Source organism: Pomacea canaliculata, linkage group LG7 (assembly GCF_003073045.1).
Source record: "Pomacea canaliculata isolate SZHN2017 linkage group LG7, ASM307304v1, whole genome shotgun sequence".
NCBI lineage: Eukaryota > Metazoa > Mollusca > Gastropoda > Architaenioglossa > Ampullariidae > Pomacea > Pomacea canaliculata.
Window position 1 is genome coordinate 1,854,974 of NC_037596.1, and position 24,661 is coordinate 1,879,634.

Here is a 24,661-nt window from a genome sequence, read left to right on the forward strand (position 1 = left end):
CGTACACCCCACCGCCCTACGACCTGAAAAGGTTAGGGGTTGAACTTTACCTTTTTACATGGACAGGAAAAATACTGCAAGGTGCAATGCTATATAATATTATCAAAACGTTAATACTCAAAGGGATGCTAACAAAGATACTTTACAGATAATAATCATCATAAGCAGCCTGCGATTTATATAGGGAATGCAGACAGTCATGAAGAAGCATGCTCTTAGCGTTTAACAGATTGACATCATAAGGACGGAAAGGATAAACAAGGTAGACTTGAATATCTTATGAGATATAGAATCAATAAAAGTGTAGGCATGCAGCTTTTATAATATATTAAGGTATAAATAAATATTAAAATAGGTGGGAATAAAATAATTCCAAATGCGTCAGTAAGCAAATATAAAATATCCCAAACCGCTGCAGAAAACACCAGCATCAGTAGAGTAGCATTCTCGCGTAGTTTCATCCCAGCCACACTCAAAAAGGCTGTTCTCGTGTCCATCACAAGCAAAAGAAACGTCTAACATTGGACTTTTCCTTCGTCCAAACGTCGACCCAGCAGTTAGTACTGGATAATCACTAAGTAAAGAGGGAAATAAAAGAGTTCAATAAATAAAAGACTAAAGCATCTTTCATTCCATTTTGAGTATACTATACAAATACTAAGAAGTTTTTTTAAAAATAATTTTTATTAATATTTTAAATAATAATAACAATAGTAATAATTTTCTACTGCGAAATCTCTCAGCCAAAGGCGGAATCCTTGTGCTGAACAAGATCACAAAATAGTAACAAAGATGTAGAAGGAAGAACAATGCGAGGACGCTGAAGCCGGCAGTAAAGAGTGATAACTGTGGATTTAACGGTAACGACACCAGGGAATAAGGTCAATGGCATCAGAAAAATACAGAAACGATATTGAGTTATCTTGAGAATATAAAGCAATGCTATCATATGAAGCTGAGAGAGAGGTGATCATCACTACAGTTCAAGGTCGCTGCCGAAACGTGTGAAGAAGGGGAAGTTGATTCCAACAATCAAATCCAAAAAGTTCGCATTTTAAAATAATATTATATACAGTTCCGTCGAAAGCGAGATGAGGAAGAAACACAGAAGAAGCACGTGTGCACCCGAAGGTCTAACACTTTGAACCGAATCGAAGCACGACCACAAAAAAATATCAAGGATAGCAAATTTCCTCAGCCTGTTAGGCGAAGGGACAGAACTCTCCTATTTTTTCCGAATACAATACAGTTTTTCTCTGTTAGTGGCTCTTTGTACATGCTTCTTTTGCCTATGTGTTGACATGGCTGTACCGACAAGTGCAACCACGATGTATGTTTGTGTGTGTGTGTGTGTGTGCACGCGCGTCTTGTTCATGGGACGGAAGGTGGATTTTATCCATTGTGTATTAAGCTCTGCGTCATCCAACTTTTTATGTCCCTCTATTTTTTTTTAAGTTGTTGGTCGTGTGGATGGATTTATTGAACAAAGAGATACATTTCTGGTTTGATTTAAACATTGTTTATTTGAGTATTGTTTGTGCCTTTAGGAGGATGATTATTCAGCTCTTGTCAAAATTATTCTATCATTGTATGTAGTTTAATTATAAAGTAAAGGCTTTCATTGTAGCGTAATTTTGTATGCCATGCTATTTTTACTTTAATGAATAACTGCAAAACGTGTGCTGAGTTATATTACACATATGGCGAAAAAAGAATCAAATTTTATTTTTTGGTGTACTTCATTAACTGCTTTACAGAAAGAATTAAAAAAATATTTATCTAAAATAACATCCCCCTGCTTATTTACAGTTATAATTTTTATTTTACTGTGAATATGTGCAACTTATTTTGTTGCCTTTGTAGGTGTGTGTGTCATATTCAGATAGCGTTTTTTTTTTAAAATCACTCAACTCGTTAAAATTCAAAGCTGATATTCCTTCATTATACTCTGTCTGATGATATTTTATTGCTACCGTCATCCATGGAAAATTTTCTGTGTACCTTATTAAGTTTGCACACAAAAAATAATTTCTTACGATGGTAAATTTAGTTGTCTGCAGATGACTCCGGCAGTTTTCTCGTTGGTGATGCATACTGTACTGAACCGCCCACTTCCAATATCCACATCCACACGCCCCGTGTCAACACTTGTACGACCAGGTCCCGTTAAATGTAGACCTGTGACCAAATGGTAGGGATGACTTTAAATGATGCTCTCAGATGGTTTCTTGCCAATGTTTTCTAACTCGTAACTGTTATCTGTATACTCCTGTGCATTTTGTATAGCATGTTACGGGTGAATCAGAAATGGTGATCTGTTTATCTATTTCGACGAAAGAAAACCTTTTTTCACAAACCTACTGAAGAATTATGTTTAAAGGAAAGCAAAATATATTCACCATGAAGCTCGATATGAAAATCTTTATTGAACTGACAAAATTAAAATACACCATCAGCTCAAGTGAAGTTTTACCACTGAGTAAACAGTTAAAATGTTTGAGTCGCTTTAGGCAACAACACATGACTTATGCTCTAAAGTAGATGGCACTTACTATTTGACTTTAAAATATTTCTAACAAGCTTAATCCACTAATGTGTTTAGCTTTCAGGTCTACCAATATTTAATAAAAAGGCATACTTAGAGAAAATGTTTTAAGTATTGAAAGTCATTTGTTCTTACTAAAGTTTTTGAAGTCACAGATGATACCAACATCTTTGCAGTCCTTTTCCCGAATCAGTCCAAACTCACACTGTTCCAGACTGGATTCCATTCCCTGACAGCTCACTTGTTTAAATTGATGTTCTGAACCCTCTCCGAATATGAGTGACTTTACAAGTGCTTGTCTAGTGCTGTAAGTCGATGAGTAATAGTAAGAAATACACTACAAACAGAACAAATGTATAACTATAACTGAGCCAAGGATTGAGAAGAAAAAGCCATTTTCGTAAAGTGTGACTGCTATGTCAACGATATAAGAGTGTGAAAAAAATAAAAGATAAGAGTCATACAGTTATACATCAATTTGATGGATGCAATTTAAAGGAGTTAGAGAGCCTCATGACTAACAACAAAGAATATGTTTGATATATGAATGTTTAATACCTTCAGAGATTTGTTTTTAAAAATAAAATCATGTAGGAGGTTTACGTACACAGCTACAACAGCATTTCTCAGCTCAGCTTTTTAAAGCTAATCCGGTATAAACATTAGTTGATATAACCACTCATATCTGGCACCAACCAGTTTAATAAAAGGTCTATAACAACTGTTTATAATGGGCTATTTACCTGTTGAATCCAAGCATCCTGCAGGCTACCTTCATTTCACTTTTTCCAAATTCATCTTGACACACTGTGCTCCATTCGTCATTGAAAAATATTTCTAAACGTCCCGCCGCCTCTGAAGCTCCGCCAACTAAACGTGTTTCCATCGGTGAAGCTATCAGAACATCAACATGTTCATGACATTAAAAACATATCAGCAGTATAAAACATTTATGTATCTATTTATCACAGCTGAGATATATGGTATCCCTTCTGTAAGAGGACAGTGGGAATGCCTTGTTTCTAAATTGAAAGATGGCTATAATTAATAAATTTTAGTTCTGATCGTTCCTTTAGAGTAGTCAATATTTGAAAGGTCGCCACACAAGATGCAAATTTTACAATAGTGTCTCCTATGATATGCATTATAGCTTCAGAAAGTGACTGTTAATAGATTACAAATCGGAGTAAAAAATGAAAAATTAATATTTTAGAATACACAAATAATTGTATTTTCATAACATTTGATACAGTTTTAGTAAGCATGTTTTCATTCATCTATATTAAAATTTCAAAATCAAACGACTAATATTTACAATCAAAGGGGTGTTTATTTATCTAGTTATTTTTGGCTAATTTTTCTACGTCACCTTATCATAAATCGTCAGGAGAAAGTTTTTGCGACACAGGCCTGTTGGGATTTATTAAACAGGAGATATGGTGCTCTAATTTCTGCCGAAAGTTGACATTTGCACTTAAAAGGAATTGCAGTAGGACCTGATCTCTCCCCCCTCCCATAAATACAGTAGGATGGAAGGGGGGATTGTGATGCAGAACACAATCACCACGTTGGATGGGTTGTGAGGAGCGGTAGTGAAGCCAAAACTCAAGACTATATGAATTTGATTTCAGAAATTTTTTGTTGGTGTGAGTAGGTGGTAGGTATTTTCTCGTGGACATGCTGTATCGTGTACTGGATGAAATAAAAATTGGTAATAGTGACTTTATTATCTACTTGTGCATTTAATTGCACTTGAATTGGTGCTATTTGTGTTTTTTTTTTTTTCTTTTTTTTAATTTCAATCTTGTACTTAATTTGTTGACGACAGCGTAAAATACAAGCAACGAGCAACTATTAGATGCTCATGAAACTGAAATTATTACTTCTCTTATACTAGAGATGGAAACTTCTTGTAAAACGACAGAAAAAAGGCAGCAAAAGTAAGAACGACAAACAAGTTAAAGAGGAAACAATTCTTTGTCCTTACTGATGTTACAGACGACACCAACGCTGTATTCCTCCTTACAGTTTGAATACAGTTCTCCGAGGTTGCACTGTGCCAGACTGCTCTCTGCTCCCTGACATTCCACTCGGGAAAGAAGAACGAGACCTGCACCATGACCGTATCTGACGGAGCTGACAGCTGCTGCTCTGCTGCTGTTCCACGGGTTTACAGAGAATTGATTTTTAGTAATTAGAAATACATAGATGATGATGATGATGATGATGATGATGATGATGATGATGATGATGATGATGATGATGATGACATAACAGCAAAGACGCTTTTCCGAAACGTTCAAATTGATCAGAGGTTAAATTTCAATTACATAACATTTAAAAATGTACCGTAATAATACTTTAAATAACAGTTAACTTATGTAAGATTATATTTATTAGTTATATAATTAAAAAATATAAAACTGAGAAACAAAACAATATCTGCACCTGTTATATCCAAGCATGTTGCAGGCAACTTGAGCCTCTTTATCTCCAAATAGATAACCACACACTGTTCCCCATTCTCTGTTAAAGAATATCTCCAGACGTCCTGCAGTTGAAGTTCCGTTTACTAGACGTGCTTCTATCTGTTCAGCTAACAAGAGTTACATCAACATTGTGCTTGTAAACTGTAAAACTATTATCTATAATACATTTTTAGATTTATTTTTTGTGAATTACTCAAAATTACTACGAACAAAAACTTTCAATGCTGCACATTTGTTACACAATGTAGCATGTGCCATTTAGCTTTTTTTTTACAAAAAATAAAGACTATATATATATGTATACACACACAAACACATTAATAAAAATTTATACTAGTCTGTTACAATGTGTAATCAATGTATTTGAATATCCATGGGTAACCTAACGAAAGGAAGCCATTAACAATTTTTAGCAGTCCTCTCCCTTTGCATATTCTTAATTCTATGTGCTGTTTTCTAAAACATCTACTTCAGTGTTGTATTAGTAATGGTCCATTCTCAGTTCAGATAGCACGTTTAAAACCAAATTACATGGCCTAAATCTAAGCTATACCCAGCCTAGACGAAGTAACTTAATATTGTTGGTGTCTCTAGACACTTTTGTGTACTTATCCCTATATATTATTCTTGATATAGTTTGATAGGAATGCTATAATTTTATTTCCCAAGCCTTGAGGGGTGTACATGACAAACCTTATATTTTATCGGGTTTAGATTGTTTATGTGACCACGCATTGTGAGCTTAAAGGCAAGGGTAATTATATGCTCTTTGTTTTATCTGTTACCGTCTTTGTTGATGAAAATATAAAACACCAGCAGCCCGCTACTATTTATATTTCTGTCACACTGATTATAAGTACTACTTGAACTGGAAAACACTTGAAGAAGAACAGCTAGAAGAAAAACAATAGCAACAGCAAAAACAATAAAAAAGAGTTTTGGATGATGTATTTTCTTACTGATATTACAGACGACACCGACGTCGTATATGTGGCCACATTCACGGGAATACAGATCTCCTAGGTTACACTGCCACAGACTGGTTTCTGTTCCTTGACAGACCACGTAGTTAAAGAGAACGTGACCTGCACCTTGACCATATCTGACCGAGCTCACAACTGCTGCTCCAGTGCTGTCAATGAACGAGTTTGCATTAAAGAATTTTTACCAGTCACAAATGTGTTTGTTTAATTAGATAAATCGAATGCCTTTTATTTAATCTACTCATTATTTAGCATTCTTACTACAAATTTTTGCGTAGTATCATCTGGTATATATATACACACACATATCATCATCATTATCATCATCATCATCATCATCACCAGCAATAAAAATTATTCTGAAATTTGCATATTTTTATAATAGTTTATATGATACATATCATCATCATTATCATCATCATCATCATCATCATCACCAGCAATAAAAATTATTCTGAAATTTGCATATTTTTTATAATAGTTTATATGTTAATTCAGCAGCACGTTAAACATTATTTAATAGTTCACCAAAAGTTAAGTTATATTTATTATAAATAAAGAATAACACCTTTCATATCCCAGCATCTTGCATGCGACTTGAGCTTCATTATTTCCAAATCCAAGAATACACACTGTGCTCCATTCTCTATTGAAAAATATCTCCAGACGTCCTGCCTCCGACGTTCCGTTAACAAGACGTGCTGTCATGTGCTCAGCTTACAGAAAAAAATTCAATCAAAATACTGTTTATGAAAGAGTTTACTGCTTCGGTGTTTCTTCATTAATTATTAAAAAGTCTCCAAACAATACATTTGTATTATACACGTTTATGACTCAACAGAACAAGTCATCTTCACCTTTTTCATATTGCATTAATAATGAATTATTCTTATTTCAGGTCAGCTAACACTTGTAAAATTAAATTATTTGAAAGAAACTGTAACAAGGTCAAAAAAAAAAAAATCCAAAGGCTATTCCATGCGTCTACTAGACACAACATGCCAAATAAATTAAAACCAGACTTTCACACCCGCTGATGTATTTCTTTCTCTAAGCCATGTAGAAAAATATAACGTGGTCTTACATCATCTTTTCGAGCTACCTCCTGATTCTATCCGTATTACGAATATTGGAACTTTACGCACATTACAGTAAAACACACTGACAGTAAAAAGAAAAACAACAACAAACAGCTCCTCGTCCTTACTGATGTTACAGACGACGCCGACGTCGTTTTCGTGATCACAACCACGGGAAAACAGTTGTTCAAGCTTGCATTGCGCTAGGCTGGATTCTATTCCTTGACAGGTGAAAATATGAGGAAGAACGGAACCTGTACCTCGACCGTATCTGACTGAGCTGACAGCTGCTGCTTCAGTGCTGTTGGTTCACAGAAGTACATAGAAGACTTACAGGTATTGCACACTCATCTATGTATTTATTTTAAACGCATTTAAGAAGACTAGTATACTGTATTTTATTTGGTGAATACCAAATTCCCCTATGTGCTTATTTACTTAAGTTATAAGACTTTACCTGAACGTGTGTGGTGCAACTCGTGTGTTTCGGGGCCCACTACTAATACTGACCCCACTAGCTTTGCAGGCTGGGGAGCTTTTCGAGATCAATTAATTTTTTTGTTTTATTATTATTATTATTAACAGCAAAAATAAAATAATCGGAAAATTGCCTACTAATATTTGTCTATTTAGTTCACAAGTATCCTCCACAGACCTTTATAAGAATTAACTAATATTGAATTTATAATAGCCTGTGCTTTTGAAGACTTTATTATCAAAAATAAAAATAAACATATACACACCTGTTATAACCCAACATCTTACAGGCAACTTGAGCCTCATTTTTGCCGAATCCCCAGCCACACACTGTTGCCCATTTTCCGTTGTAAAATATCTCCAGGCGTCCCGCCTCCGATGTCCCGTTAACCACACGAGCTTTCATTTGTTCAGCTTAAAGATTTTATGACATAAAAAGGTTGTTTGTGAAAAAAGGCAATATTTCTCTGTTAGTTATTCCTTTAAAATTTAAAACAGACCTTTGATCACTTCATGATTTTGACGAAACATATACGACCAATCTTAAACTGCTGTTTATTTCTTTCTGTGCCTACTTCTTTCCAGTTAGCTCCACAAGCAGTTCCGTACCCGTGTGTATATCTACTAAGCGCTAGTGCAAAGTACTCATAGTCACCAACATGTAGAGTTATTTCCTGAAAGCATCAAGTTTAGTCTCGATGACTGTAATTTCTACCGGCTTACAAGGGTTCTCAACAGGAAATAATTCATGTCCTGCTTGACCCACACGGAAGAAATCCACAATGGACATCTGCTACGGCACTGTGCTTTCATGACCTTTACAAATATTTATGGTTTACATCCCTTTAAGAAGGTTTTTCCTGGCATTGTTCAGCAATTTAAGAAGTTGATGAAGACAATCTAGTGTTGCACGGAAGAGGACAAGAGAAAAGTGCGGGGTGTCGTTAGGGAAACATGACAAACCTACGTTTCAGTTCAGTAGTGTCGATCTTAAGACTGTAAGGATGGTATAAAGCCAATGTTTTCTGTTAATTGCATGGCAAAGCCTGTTTCGCCGTCAAAAAAAAGAGCGAAAATGTTAACAAGAATTACAGTCAGGATGTGATCTATGTTCTCCATTCTTTTCTTTTTACTTCGTGTTTTTTTCATTTCATAGTGTCAGCACTAAAACAGCTACAAAGGTACCTGTTATTTCCATAAGACACAAAACAACACAAGACCAAATTATATATTGATGCCCTAGTAAATAATTTCATATTTCTATTAATTTTATAAATTCTTCCCTTTACAGGCACTGACCACTAGGGGCTAGTATACGAAAAGACAAGGCAGCTGGCACTGACCACTACGAGAGCTTATATGAAACAATGGGGAAACCAGTCATTTCTGCATGTTCCCCCTACTTACAGGGCTAACAGATTTGCCATTTTATGACCTCCCTTACTTCCTGGCTTGCCGTAAAATACCGATTCCTACATTTCATCGTCGTCGTCATCATCATGATTACTGATAACTAAAATATCTGTGAGTTTTCGTTTTTACAAGCCTTTAACCTTTGACTTGTCTAAATGTGGCGCAATAAGCACCAAGCGAATACATTTTCCAGAAATAAACGACAATAAATATAAAACATTAATTATTGTCATTGAATAAGTAAATAATTATTAAAAAATGCTGTCTTAAATGAACGAAAATAATATTCGAGGTGATAAAAAACTGAACTTAAATGCCTGCCTCAAAGAAAGAGAGAAAGCATACGGAATGCGTAATTGTAAATATTGGTGCCGACTGAAAACGGCAATGATGAAAGTCTTATTCTTCAGACACTTTTTGCAAATTTATCTTCTGTGCGTTAGGCTATACCAGTTAGAACAGAAACGGTGGCCTAGCCATGAAAATAATAGAAAGATGGTTTATTAAGTTTGTACCCATAGAGAATAGAAATTCTCAAGCAGCGCATCTAGTCCAACAGTCACATCCTAAATGCATATCTTCTTACCCTGACTTGAAATCACAAGTGCAGATATCAAGTAAACACTGACGTTGATATTCCACATGGTGTGTTTGGTTGATGATAAATTAAAATCTTCTTTGACTAGGCACTGGGCGGAGACCTCAGTGTGACAGGCTTTTATATGTTAACCAGGAAATAATTGTTAGTGTGGCGAGTACTGTTGACAGTGCTTGGTCCCTCCATCCCGCATCCCATCCCACCCCACGCTTGGTCGCGCGAGCGGCGCGGCGCGAGACGGACAGCAACAGCGGGTGACGTAGTAGCCAAGCTGCCCTGTACATACAGTGGGCGTAAGGCAGCGCCCGCGCCTTTTCTCTCGGCACAGAAACTGGTCCTGCTGGGTATAGCAGTAAGTAAAGCTTTGAAACTGAGTTAGCGGAAAGTACAATGTGCCGAGAGGCATCTGGTCCGATGGAAACAGCGATAATGACGACAGTTCTGTGACGTTACGTCTTTAGATTATGACGACAGTTCAGTGACGTGACACGCAGGATACACATGGCGTCATAGAGTGTTTACAGCTTACCACGTTGTCTCCTTTGGCGCTGCACTGTGAGGACGGACGTGTGTCGGTGGACTGCTGTCTGTCTGCCGAGACCAACTTAGCCTCTTGCGAAGTTCTACGCTGTTAGTCTCAGCGAGCCTAAACATCAAAATGTGACTAAACCGGAAGTTTGTACACACCTGCCTCGCTTAAGTAGTTAATCAGATGCTGTAATGTTGTTTTACACCTGTCACGATTGACAAGTTTATTAAAGTATAATGCGCTTGACATTTTCCTTTACTGGTATAGTTCTGACACGTCTGATTTTTGTTTAAACAAATAGAGGCACAAATGTTTGATATGAGAGTTTGCAGAGAGAAACAGGGACGTCACTCATGTTCCTTCCTCAACAAGGTATTGAGTTGTCCCCTTTGATACGAAAATAGATAACTCTTCATCGCTGTCGCAATTTGTATTCCTTTCTTTGACCACTTATCAGTTTGTGCCTTGTCAACTGTGTTACTTTTATTAATCACAATCCTTAAGATTATTTTAAAAGAAAGATTGATGGATACTTTATTCTAGGTTTTCCTCCTATTTAATTCATTTCACATTACTACTATTACTACTACTAATAATGTGATTTAAATACCACATAATCACATTCACGAAGGAACATACTACAGCGGATTAGACAAGTAGGAAACATATACGGCATACGAACGACGGAAAGAAAAACAACCATGCATAAGCGCACTAAAGGACAAAGATAGAAGGCACAAAGAGAATCCACTGAACTAATAGTACGTAAAAATTCAAAGGAAGACGAGCAAACGGACTAGCCAATAAATTATAATCACAACTAATTACGTGTATTTAATAAAAACAGTGAAAGAAAGGGTTAGAAATGAGCAAAGCTAATGGGACACAGGTGTTTTCTGAACGGACGACGTAGCTGTTTATAAGCATCAGACTGTTGGTTTAAGATTGTATGCAAAATTGTATTTTTACCCTGGTAGACGGTAATCAGTACTTGAGACAGAGAGCAGGATTGGTGCATAATTACCGTCTTGGGAAAGAGTTTACTGTCATACAGCCCCTCGATGGTTTCGTCTACACTTGTGGTTATTGCTTGGTTGACTTAATTATTGAAGACAGTGTGGAAGAGCCCTAAGTATGTATTTTTCATCACCTTTGAACAACTTCGCAGGCACATTGTGAACTTTCTGGGAGTTCCCTCCCTTCAGGCTCCGAGTGATCCTATGAACCTCTTCTCGCACAACGTTCGTCGTGTGTAAAGAAAATCGTGTCCGTTGTCAGCAGAAAACTGTAAAGGTCAATCGGTTTAGGGGAACTTTGTCATCCGAGAGCAGGCGACTATCAATGGTAGACGTTTTCTACTGCCCCTCATCGGTCAGAGGATTACAATTGTCGCTCTAGGCAACTGTTTCGTTGATCTGGAGGCATCTGTCCTTGATCCAGCTTTCTATTGCTACCTTTATCTCATTTTGTATATCGTGGGTGATTTTCTTGTATTCTACCGCTGCCTTCGAGCTCAGGCCTCCTCGGTGTCGCAAAGGTCAAGACTTCCTGTTGACCCATTCTGTTTCTTTGCCATGACGCACTTGCGAATCTCATCAGCCTAGGCCAAGTAGCCTCTCTGACATGACTCAAGAGCAGGGGTGGGCAATTAATTTTCCCAAAGGGCCGGATGAGAAACTGGGATGGTTCTAGAGGGCCGGACTAATATAGTTAACTCAGTTTTACCCAATACTGTATATATAGTATATTTACTGGTGGGCGGGCCAGCGGGCGGGCCGGTCAGAGACAGGAGGCGGGCCGGATCCGGCCCGCGGGCCGGCGTTTGCCCAGGTCTGCTCAAGAGGGTGTCCACATCACATTTAATTAGACACCAAATTTCTATACACCTTGAGCCCAATGATATTGTAGCTGCGAGTTTTGCGACAGTTCAATGTAGTGATGTAGTCCTCCAAGAGAAATAAGAAGGGGAGGGAACTATCGTGTCAGGCAAGGAAACCAGAAAAGTAAATCATTTAACAGCAAGCAAAGGCAGTCGTTTCCCTTGACACCATCAAAGCAAAACGTGTGTGTGTAGATCAATCAGCAGTCAAGCTGATTTAATTATAATAAGAAACTTTAAAGTTTTAAATTCAATTTAAAGAAGGTTTTATCTGACAAAAGTCAGCTTAGTTGACAGATTCTTGACATTGAAAGCAGACTTATTTTTAGAGAACGCTGTGGAATCAAAGTAATGAAACTCCATTTGTGAAAACATGTATGCTACGATGTGTGTATACTTTTTGTGTCCTTTTAGGGATAAGATTCCTCATAGTAATTGTGTGCAACTCTTTAAGAACAAACATGGTAAACTGAAGAGCTCGATGTTATCATGTTTTAATGATTTCGTTAAAGTGTTGACGGGGTTTTCTTGTTTGTTTTTTTTTTATTTCGGAGAATGGAGTAATGCTACCATTTCGCGAAATATCATCTGCTTAGTTTTACTTGAATATCTTTCGGTCAATGAATTTTAAAATTTCTTCATTAAACCTTGATGGCAGCAATGTTCTGTTAGCAGCAAAAGCATTTAATTAAGAATTTTTCAGTGAGTTATTGGCGTTCTCTTTCTTCATCGCTCCTAATTCTGTTTTTTATGTCTTACAATATATGACGATTTTAAAAGTAAATTACAATATTTTGTTTACCAAATTTCCACCTTAATTTGCCACTGCGTCCATTTCATTTTATTATTGTTTATTGCAAATGGAGCGGGCTTCTAATTATTGTTGACACCCAGCGAACATTTTGGGACAAGATGAAGTGTGTAATGTCACTCATGATAACGACACTAGGCTTTTAAATATTTTTTCTCGTTCTGTTGTTTTTTAATCTCATGTCTAACTTTCTATTTCACCAAAGAAAGTACAACAGGTACAGAGACTGAAGAACACAGACAACAGCACTCGCAGGCGCACACACACACACACACAGAAACATAAAAGATAATCGAAACACAAACTACAAATTCCAATGTTGCATTTTGATGTTTACTAAAACACTTATTTCTAAAAGTCCAATTTATTTCGGTTTCTCTGTTTTAAGGGAAATGAAGGCAGCAGACAAGTTGATGTTTAGTCCTGTCACACTGTTAAGTCCAAAGCACGTCTTTCATCTCCTGCTGACCAAAAGAAAACTGGCGAGAAAAGAGTCTGACAAGAACATTGAATATTGCAAATACTTTAGAGTTGACGACACACGAGACAAAATAAAAAAAAAATACATAGCTTTTTATGCTAGCCTCGTGACAAGAAAAGTGGAAAAATATAAGATTGAAAAAAGTAGTGGATGCATATCAAAACGCTGTTGTAATTTAGGACCATTTTATTTGATTAATATATTTTTTTTTGCTCAGGATGAATATGTATTATTATGTCATAGACTGGACAGCAGTATACATTGCACTCTACTTAATCAATAACGTTATTTACATTGAGAATTTCTTTCCTTATGTTTAATTTTTAAAAAAAAGGACATGGTTTTGAGCTAAAAAAAAACCTACAAAATAATTAAAACGCCTAGATTTAGTAAAAAGTTTACTTGTTTTTACAAATACTACTCCGGTTACCTGACAACAGCACTGTTACATGTTTGTGTTTTATCAGTTACACTCTCTTAATTGCCTCTGACATACACCAATTGTCTTCCCTGCACCAATAATTTTTTTTCCTCAGCTACAATCAAGCGCCACTGAAATGTCACTGATGGCTTTCCTTTTATGAAGCTCTCTGTAATGAAAGCAAGAATTGTGCAGTTGTTCCCAGCTCTTACAAATTTCGTAAATCACGTAATACACGTAAATCACGTAAAACACACGTAAATCACGTAAAACACGTACATCACGTAAAACACGTAAAACGTAAATCACGTAAAACAATGAGCATCACACAGACAATGTGTCAAGTGTTTATAACGTGACCGTCTGTGTGCACGGAGTCTCACAATGTCAGAACAGATTATGGATCGTGAAATAAATAAATACCCGGATGTGATACACTTGCGGTAAACATCGACCAGCACCACGTGACCGGAGTAAGCGTTCTTAAAAGTCAACCAAAACACGTAAATCTTGTAAATTGTGGTTTTTTTTTTGGGGAAGATCGAATTTTTTAAATGTCGAAGCAATCAAATTATGCACTGTTGTGCTTTTTGTTTTCCTTAAACCGATCTATTTTTAGTAAGCGTGACACCTGATAGTCATGTTCAAGTCAGAGAGAGACTGGCTTGCCAGGATTGTCTTGCCAATACTGGACACAAGGCGGATTTATCATCTCACCACATCTGTCAGCGAGGATATGCGCTGACTGTACCCTGGGTATCGTTCAAAACGTTGCACGTGAAAGTCACTAATAAATTTGATATGTCTGGACTGTCCGGTAGCACACGTCACTAATACAGGGATAATTGGCTGTCACAAAGTAAGAGTATTCGTAGTTCCATCTCCACAGGTGGCAGTGTATTCTGACCAGGTCCCCCATTCTCCCCAAACAGAAGAGTCTGTAACATTATAATACTACTAATACTTTTTTTTCATTTTCAACTTAATTTTATTTGATTAGTAATATAGTATAAAATATATCTGTGATGGTACGTTTCCGCTATACTTACCTGCTGAACCTCACAAAGTAGATGATGTTACATTATTATTATTAGTAAGTCAAAGGTAGTCATACAAATTAACAAACATTAGTAATTACATTTCAAATCCAATCTCAACTATCCACTAGTTACCATTTCCATGGAAATGTGCCTTGTGGCTGCCATTATAGTAAAGAGCAACATTGATTAAGAATACGAGAAGTGCGAGCAGCATTTTCTCAGGTTTTCTTGCTTTGTTGACGAATCAAAGTAATTGATGTAAGGTCAGGTCTAGGGTGAGGTCTGATACAAACATATAAACACGGCCCTAGGTATATACTGATAGTCGTAAAGCATCGTAAAGCTTCATGTGCTCGTTATTATTCACTGACTTTTATGTCAAACGCATCAAATTCAATATGTGACAACAATAAATCAACAGGTAAGGATGCGAGCACGTGCGAGAAGGGATTGACGATCACATGCACACAGGGACAGACAAAGTTGAAACTACTTCGTAGCACTGCTATGAAAACTAGTTCATGTGTGTGTTAAGTACTGTAGCTTATTGGCTGTATAATTAACTATATATTTATTACGTGATATTGAAGGTTGAAACTATATTTAAGAAAAAGGGTTGAGGAACTTTTCATTCTTACTAGTGGTACAGACGACACCGACATCGTCCCAGTGATCGCAAACGTTGGAGTAGAAAGAATTTATTGAGCACTGTGTCAGACTAGTTTCCCATCCACGACACTCTAGGTATCCAAGGATAACATGACCTGAGCCTTTCCCATACCTGGCTGGACTCACAACTGCTGCTTCGACTCTGTAAGAGATTGGATTACTCTGAGTAGAGAAGGATACCCTCGCACCTACACATGAGTATACATGCACACTCGCACACAGACCACAATTCTATAAAGTAGATAGCACTTTACCGTTAATTTAATCTATAGCTGATGGGCAAAAAAATATATAATGGCCAGAAATAAAAACCTATTATAAGCCTAATCGCCATTAGAAAGCTATGTGTGTGCGTGTTTGTGTGTGAGAAAGTTCTATGTTTTTAATTCTACTTACTTTTATAAAATTACTTTTTAACAATATTTATATTTCATTTTTGTAAAGAAAATTATGAACTCTGGCGAAGATTGGGAGAATAGTTACCCTTCAAATCCCAGCATCCTGCAAGCCACCTGCGCCTCCTTCCTTCCAAATACTTGGTTACACACTGTACCCTGTTGTCCATTAATTAACAACTCCAGACGTCCAGACGTTGATGTTCCGTTAACCAGATGAGCTTCCATCTGTGTAGCTGAGAGAATTAACACATTAGTCAGTACTTTACAAACAGAAACCTACAATTCAAAATGTCAGAAAAAGGTAGATTAGTAATGAAATATTTTTCTGTTGGCTAAGGACATGTGAACTTAAGTATTCATTGGCGTGGCAGTTTTGAAATAAGGTTTTTTTTCACGGAATAACTTCTTGAGTCCTCTCCCTTCAAACTCTGCCTTTTACTGTTAAGTTAAATAAAGTGTTGTATCTTGGGCTTGTTGATTCTGTGGGTAGATAATGCTAGTAAGGCAAAATATTGAATCATCTGAGGAAGTCCGTTTTCTTTCGCGAATATTTACATGAAAATCATGCCACATTCTTCTTGGTAACTTGACCACGATGTAAGAATAAAATAAAGATGAGACACGCACGTTTCAATCTAAAAATCTTTAGTTAAGTAAAATTATTTCATTAATGAGAACTATACAGCACATTTCAAGATAACAGTAAAAAAAAATAATAACAACAACAACTTGGTATACGTTACAGAAATTTCAATTAAGCAAACTGCAGTGGGGCTTGAATAGCAAAGTTAGAGAGGGACAAACGTGCATACAGCTCATGTTACAGATGACACCGACATCTTCTGTGTGGTTGCAGTCGTGGTTGTAGTAGCCCCGGTGTCTGCACTGTTCCAGACTCTTTTCTGTTCCCTGACACTCCAGGTTATCAAGCAGAATTGTCCCACGACCTTCCCCGTACATGGCAGAACTCAGAACTGGTGTTGCAGTGCTATTGGACATCACAATGCATCACTGGCAGTTATAGTTAATGTCTGTACTCTTTTACATAGTTCCATACTTTAAAATGTTTCTATAAAGTGTTTTTGATTGGCATGCATGTTTTTGAGTGGCCTAACGCATGCTGTAAGTGTTAGATTTTCCGAAAGTATTAATCTCTAGTTAGTATTGCCAGCCACGATAAAGAAATCATTCCAGTCATATTGGTCTAACATCATCAATCTCATTTAATCAAACACGGTTAACACTGCCATCGGGTACAGACAGGTGTATGTATACATTAATGTTTATATTTGTTACTTAAAGAAAGCCTTTTATATGTTTGTAATAGTAGCACGCATTGCATTTGTAAATAAAAGATAGTTCATGTACATTGATGTTGATTGAGTTTCCGTTAAAAATGCATAAAGCAAAGACCTAGTAAGGTTGATTTGTTTGCACGATACCATGTAAGGAAGACTAAACTAAAAGACACACCTGTTGAACCCTAACATCCTGCAGGCCACCTGCGCTTCTGTATTGTGAAATCCGTTGTTACACACTGTGCTCCAAGTTCCATTATACAATATCTCCAGACGTCCATTACCTTCTGTGCCTCCAACTACACGAGCTTTCATTTGCTGAGCTGTAAAGGTATAAGATTTGTTTTTAAAGAAGAAAATTGCCTACGCATTTATTTAAAAAGGTATCTTTACAATTACCCTATAAAATATTTTAAACAGTTAATAATTTAAAACATAACATAAAGAGCAGGCATCTTATCGACTTTATTTTTCCTGGAACTTGGTATTTCAGAAGGTTTGATCACTGAACAGTTTGTTATGAACTGTTCTTCAGGTTCATAAAATTTATGCAAGCATTAAAAACGATAACATAAGTGAAATCATATCCTTACTGCTGTTCCAACGGTCCAGGTCACAGACGACACCAACATCCTCGGAGTGATCACAGTCGTGAGTGTAAAACCCTCTGTGCTGACACTGCGACAGACTGGTTTCCGATCCCGCACAAACCAGCTCATCAAACAAAATTTTACCTGAACCCCTGCCATACTTGCCTGAAATATCTACTGCAGCCGCAGTGCTGTAACATATTATATAACAATATATTGAAACGTGCGCACGCTGGTGTGAAGCACCATGTCATGTTTGTTCTTGTACGCCCATCAAAGGAAAAATCCATAGAATCCTTAGCACCTAGTGTCTGAACAGATTTTTTGATTCATATCACATAAATTACACATGTTTTCAATGAATTTCTTTTTATTGAATGTCCTTCTATTAATAAACTTTATAGCCACAATTTGTGCCCAACGAAAACCGTTATGCGTTTTACAGTAACACGAGAGATCATTACATTAGAAACGTTTCCCAATCTTAATTTTCTGAGAACGTTTTCTTTGTTTTCGAGGTTTCTTTTATTTCGTTAAAATCCTTTTTAAACAGCCGATTTCGTACTAACATTAACACTAATATAAATAGTCACTTGCACATCATTAACTAAAAGACTAAGGCAGAAAAACACAATATCGGGACTGTAACCGGAATCATTCAAGGGCTGTTGTAAAGGTATAAAACACCAAACAAAAATTTGGCTCTGAGAGCTATATCGGTGTACAACCAAAGATGTATTTAGTTTACCTGTTGAATCCCAGCATCCTGCAGGCCACCAAAGCCTCTTCTTGTCCGAATATGTCTCGACACACTGTGCCCCAGGCTCCGTTGTAAAGTATTTCTAGACGTCCTGCCTGTGGTGTACCACCAACTACACGAGCTGACAACTGCTGGGCTGATAGTGTTTACCAGAAGACATTATTTTGTTAAAAATTAAATTATATTTGTATATTCATAAGTTTCTTTTTATTAATGTCTAATTCATCGCTTGTAAACATTATAAACATTATCATTTACACAAGATGTAATGAGTAAGGACATTAGAACGGTACATGACTCTATCAAAGATAGATCATTATTGTTAACGAAACAAATCGGAAATTGACCATCACTACTTCTTTGTGTCCATAATTTACTATTGTCAACTTAATTTTAGTGGCGTATAATTGCTGTAGCTTTTACATAATTCCAGTCAAGAACTTTTATTTTTTACGAAAATTAGTTAGCAGCAAGTAAAAAGTAGTATCGACTGAAAGTCCAAGTTGTAGAAGGATTATATTCCCTAAATATTTGTTCAGTCTCTGGTATTAGTTGAGTGATAAATAAGTTATTGATTGGTAGCAAAAGATGTCAGCGCCAGCCTTTAGTGCTTAAGTACGTGTTTACTCCAAGAAAATGCAAGACAAAGAAGATCTTTTAAGGATTTTTTGTAGAACATCTGGTATATGACAAGGACCATGGAAGCTTCTAGGCGCTCTCGTTTGATGTTACTCTGAAGTCATCTTATTAGCATCTTATAACACCGGTACGCATTATCCAATCAAACTTTTACTTCAAAAACTGTTTTGTTACAAAAGAAAACACAAACAATAGTTTTGATCACTTACCCGTCTCCCACACCTTAATGTTGCAGATGATGCCGACATCTTCGGAGTGATCACAGTCATGGTGATAGAACACTTTGTGATCACACTGTGCCAGACTAGTTTCTGTTCCACGACAACTCACACCATCAAGCAGAATTGGGCCTGAACCTCCCCTGTACTTGATTGAGGGCACAGCTGTCAATTTGGTGCTTTTTTGTAAAAACAATACCATTGGTATAAAGTTACTAAAATGCGAAAATAATCTCTTATTCAGTCAATTACACATATTACACAGCCTGTGAGAATTATCTCCCTCTCTCTTTTTTTCACAAGCGCACACAGACGCACACAAATGATACCTTACTGTGCCAGCTATGTGATACTTGTGTAAAAACACTGAGCAAGTCCACATGAAGACAGAGAGAGATTAACATTTTCCACTTTAGAAGCCTACATTTGCAAAGGTTAAAGAGGCATGATAAGAATCTGTGATTAAAATAGTTTTTAAAAAGTTACACTTCAAACTGCAAACAATTTATCAAAATCCCATGCAGAGCAGTTTATTTATCGTGTATCAATCATTATTTTGAAAGGTGTTCACTCTTAAAGAATGCAGCTTTCTTTATAAAGTAATGCCATTGTCGAAAATACATAAAAAAACATGTTTTCAGCATTCTGAAAGTATACTTTACATACTCGTTGAATCCGAGCATCCTGCAGGCCACCCGAGCTTCGATCATTCTAAATCCGTTGTCACACACTGTGCCCCAAGTTCCATCGAACAAAATTTCAAGACTCCCTGCACTTTCTGTACCACCAACTACACGGGCTTTCAGTTGCTGAGCTGAAATGAATGAACGATGGAGGAAATAATTTTTAAAATCTGTAACTTTTTATTAAATTCTTTCTCGTTCATTCTTAATAGTCGTTTTTGACCATGACTTATTTAGTAATTTAATTGGAAACTATTATCAAAAAAATAATATGTTTATTGTCAACATCATCTTCAGCGTACCACCACCATTGTTATCTGTATTAATATTATCTCTATTGTTGCTTCAAAATCAAGTAGATGTTGCGGTTTGTGGTTTTTTTTTCAGTTATAACAACAACATGCCTAAATCAATAGCCTATCTACTCACAGGTAAGACCACCTTAACTCTTTAGGGACCGGAAGGATTGTACTCATATAACGATAGTTAATCTCACACATCTATATGTATATATGGGTAAATGACCTGTAGATTCAAAAACTGTTTATTTGAAACTGATAATCCTAATAGTTTTCAAGATAAAGCATGGGAGAAATACGTCCCTATGGGAGGCAAGAGAAAATTTTCTTAAACAATGAGAGGTATATATTTTCTCAAGATTTTATCTATAGGGATTAAAAGTTGTACTGTTTTCGCGGAACATCACAAATGATATTACATTGAAATTTATGAATTATATGTAATTTATGAATGGTATTTCTTAAGACAGCAAGGTGATGTTGTGTAGCACAAGAGAATAGGGTTTAAAGACCTATAGGATGACACACGTATTGTCATTCCTGCTTTCAATTTTTCCCTTTTTCTCATTGGCCTCTTCAGGTTCTCGTCTTTGACCAACTTATGTTTAGGTTGGCATGTGAGGCTGTCATGACCTATTAGCTGCTTCAAACAAGTTCTGATGGAATACTTATTTTCATGTTTGCTATCATTTGTCTGTATTTAAGCTGTGATATCTCCTTTTATTTCCATGAGATCGATGTTACCCATAAATTTATTGTAGAATTTCAGGACAAGGCACAACATATTTATTAACACTTATTAAAATTTGTTAACATTTGCTTAACACAGGTAACATTATTTGCTGACATTATGGGGCTTTCTCCATGTTTCATATCATTGTCTTTCTTAAGCTATTTTCTGCATATTTCCTGTTGCCACACACAGTTCTGCACAGGTATATGCTCTTGTCTTGTGACTTTATTTGATGCAATGGTGATTTAAAGAAACTTGAAGTGTTAACCTCACAAGACCAATGCTCAAGTGGCTTAGTCACCATAACAACTGCTCACTCTCCAAGTCCATATTCAGTTTCAGTTTTCTTTCCTGTGTGCAAGTAGATATGATACAGGTAACTGGTATTCGTATCACGCCTACACCACATCTTGATTTCCCATGTTATAGTTTTTTTGTGTGTATTGCTTCGTTATACTATGTCCCATGCAATTTATCATGTACTGATAGTTGCTTGCTTGGCTTTTGTGTATTTTGAAACTATTGACTAAAAGAGGCTGAACTTATATAAAATAGGGATCTGTTCTCGGATGTATTTTTTCATTGTTTGAAAAGTATAATGCATTTTTTATAATTTTATAGCGATTCCGAGGCGTTTGCATTGGCAAAATATGACACCTGGAAATCAAGTTCAGTGGACCAGTAGTCTCCCAAGAATGAACCACATGATATCCTATTATAAAAGTTATTCCCAAGAACGCACATATTCCTTGCGAATTAGTTTGAACAGGAATTCGCTTGTGATACATGTACAATGAACTTTAGGAAAAAAGAGCAACAAGACCTATTAACACAGCAAAATCACAGGATTTTGAAATTTAATTTTTCACCCAGTATCTCAACGTTACTGTTCAATTATATGCTGATGACATGCAACAGTGCTGCTCCACTCTACTGCGTGAGTCTCACTGTCTACTACAAGCACCATAGAAGTCTTTATTAATGTAAATTACAAAAAACTAGATGGTAACCTTTAAACTCAACGAAAATTAAGCCAAAGCCGTCCTATTCTTCAAAGAGCCATCTTCACTTGGTTGTCCACCAAGTCACATCAAGGTGGGCGAAACCAACATCACCTTTGCGTCCTCCATCAGAAATCTAGGATTCATTGTCACTGTAGACATGACTCATGCTAAACAAGTGACAGCTGTCTGTCAGTCCGGCTATTATGATAACAAGTGACAGCTGCCTGTCAGTCTGGCTATTATGAACTACGCAAGATCAGTGCCATCCGTCACATTCTGTCTATGCGCGCTACCAACATCTTGTCTGTATATTTGTTGTATCCAGACCTGATTACTACAACTCATTGCTTGCTGGCTGCCCTGTATACCTTCTTCACAAACTCAAGAAAGTACAGTACTCTGCTGCACGTCTGGTGCTTAGAGCTAGGTAACGGGACCACACCACCTGTCTCCTTCGTCTTCTACACTGGCTTCCCATCCCTTCTGGCATCCAGTACAAACTGTCCGTGCTATGTTTTCAGTTTTTTGCTGGCGCATGCCCTTGTTATTTCTCTGAACCTTTCTCCCCTTATGTCCCAGCTAGACAACTCCGCTTCTTGTCTGATGATCGTCTCCTTACTCTTCCTGTCACCAAAACAACAACATATGACCACAGGATGTTTGGTTTTTGTGCATCCAAACAATGGAACTCTCTACCTTTCCATATCCTCCACCTACCCACTATTGAATCCTGTAAACGTGCACTGAAGACGCACCTCTTCCAGAAACATTACTTTTTTTACTTCAACGCGTAACTTAGGTTACATAATGTCTCCTGACATGTCTCTTTATGAGCATGTCTCCAGCTTTTGTCGTGATGTGAGCTCCGAAAGATGAGCTCCATTCGTCATACTCTGTCCTTCTCAACCATCAAAATTCTCTTCTACTCATTTGCTATCTAAACTAGACTACTGCAACTCTTATCTTGCTGGCTGTATTGAGTGTACAGTACCTTATCCATAAGCTTGTGAAAGTCCAAAATTCAGCTGCTCGTTTCGTTTTCCAGACTCGCAAATATGAACATGTCACACCACTTCTTCACTCACTTTACTGGCTATCAGTTAAAGCTAGAATGGAGTACAAGCTGTCAAGTCTGAGTTATGGATTCTTTCAAGGCTCCTTCCCCCCCACTACTTTCTTAAAATCATGTCTGTCCACACTCCTGCTCGAAAACTTCGCTCATCAGACTCCCACATTCTATCATCCCTCTCAAACAGACACAAACGGACAACGGACATCCTCACTCTGTGCTGCTAAGCAGTGGAACTCTCTTCCACATCACATTCGCCACTTGGACTCCTGCATAACGTATATTCACACACTCTCTGTAAACATATCTGTTCACAAAGTACTTTCCCTGAATTACTATTTTTAACTCTCTGGCAATACTGTCTGTCATGCTAACCGTTATGTAACGACTCCATCTCATACTGTTTACATTATCTACATCATTTATACCATCATACATTGCTTTACCTTCTACTCTTGTACCTCATCTTTATGTTGTTCAGTGTCTATACGTACCTAGCTAGCATAGCTCGTTCAAAGCTCTCAGACTCTCCCACCCACTTACAATACTTAAATGCGACCCTCTTGCTACAGCTGCTAACAAGTCCCCTCTTACCAAGTGAGAAAGTACTCTCAAATAGGACATTAATTTTCTTATCATTAACATCTAGCATTAATTATTACAAGCCTTTGACAATTTGTTGTGTGAGTGTGAATGTAAATGTGTGGGTGATGAGAGTGACTGTCTTTTTCCTTTTGTTTTATAACTTGCTGTGTTTTTAAACAAAGAAAAAAAAAACTGTATCTGTTGTGGAGAGCAATAGATCATGAATCATATTATATTGTATACCGTTAACCAAGTTTGTACAGGTAACATATAAGAACAACTCATGTCATTTAAATTCTATGTTATTTGCTTTGTTTGTGAAACAAATATAGAAGCGTGATTGGTTTACATTTCTTCCCTTATGACTCACTGTGTTATAGACTCTCTCTTATTCTTCTTCTTTCTTTCTTTCTTTCTTCTTTCTTTCTTTTATTCTTCTTTCTTCTTTCTTTTCTTCTTCTTTCTTTCTTTCTTTTTTTCGTTCTTTTCTTCCATTTTTTTCATCATCATCATCATCATCATTAAAAAACAGTTACTGGAAGGAAATAGAACGATTCGTAGCAACACAGTACTTATAATTTTTACAAAATAAATAAAATACTAGAGTAACTGTCAATGTTTTACTATTACTGGTCTGCTTACTAAAGTTGCACATGACGCCGACATCCTCCCAGTGTTCACAGTAGTCTAAGTACAGCCCCGAGTGTTGACACTGCGCCAGGCTGGTTTCGTTCCCCACACACTGCAGGTCACTGAACAGAATAGGACCAGAGCCTGCTCCGTACTTGGCTGACCCCACGGCTACTGCTGTTGTGCTGTCCGACATCAGAGATCAACAGATGAAAATATAGACATTAAAAATAAACATACTTTTTGCACTGAATAGGGACTAAGGTGTGTCAAAACTTGTGCATACACGCTCGCGCGCACACACACACATGAACCTTTCTTGCCGCTGAGCAGCCCCAGTT

The 24,661-nt window shown here is 36.9% G+C and overlaps 2 protein-coding genes across 11 annotated transcripts in view; both read right to left on the reverse strand.

The window, feature by feature from the left end:
• Nucleotides 1–24,661, reverse strand: part of LOC112569471 (A disintegrin and metalloproteinase with thrombospondin motifs adt-1-like) — a 595,732-nt gene that overhangs the window by 511,963 nt on the left and 59,108 nt on the right. The gene's annotated exons all lie outside the window — the stretch shown is intronic.
• The window catches only part of LOC112569477 (deleted in malignant brain tumors 1 protein-like), a 36,495-nt gene continuing 24,962 nt past the window's right edge, over nt 13,129–24,661 (reverse strand). For both annotated transcript variants that reach the window (XM_025247278.1, XM_025247279.1), the window contains 10 exons: nt 24,333–24,505; nt 19,984–20,131; nt 19,309–19,496; nt 18,449–18,596; nt 17,704–17,891; nt 17,286–17,433; nt 16,625–16,800; nt 15,898–16,045; nt 15,384–15,556; nt 13,129–13,874 (listed from right to left, as the gene is read on the reverse strand). In XM_025247278.1, the coding sequence (XP_025103063.1) occupies nt 13,762–13,874; nt 15,384–15,556; nt 15,898–16,045; nt 16,625–16,800; nt 17,286–17,433; nt 17,704–17,891; nt 18,449–18,596; nt 19,309–19,496; nt 19,984–20,131; nt 24,333–24,505 (1,603 nt within the window). In that variant the 3' untranslated portion in view covers nt 13,129–13,761. The remainder of the gene's footprint in view (nt 13,875–15,383; nt 15,557–15,897; nt 16,046–16,624; nt 16,801–17,285; nt 17,434–17,703; nt 17,892–18,448; nt 18,597–19,308; nt 19,497–19,983; nt 20,132–24,332; nt 24,506–24,661) is intronic.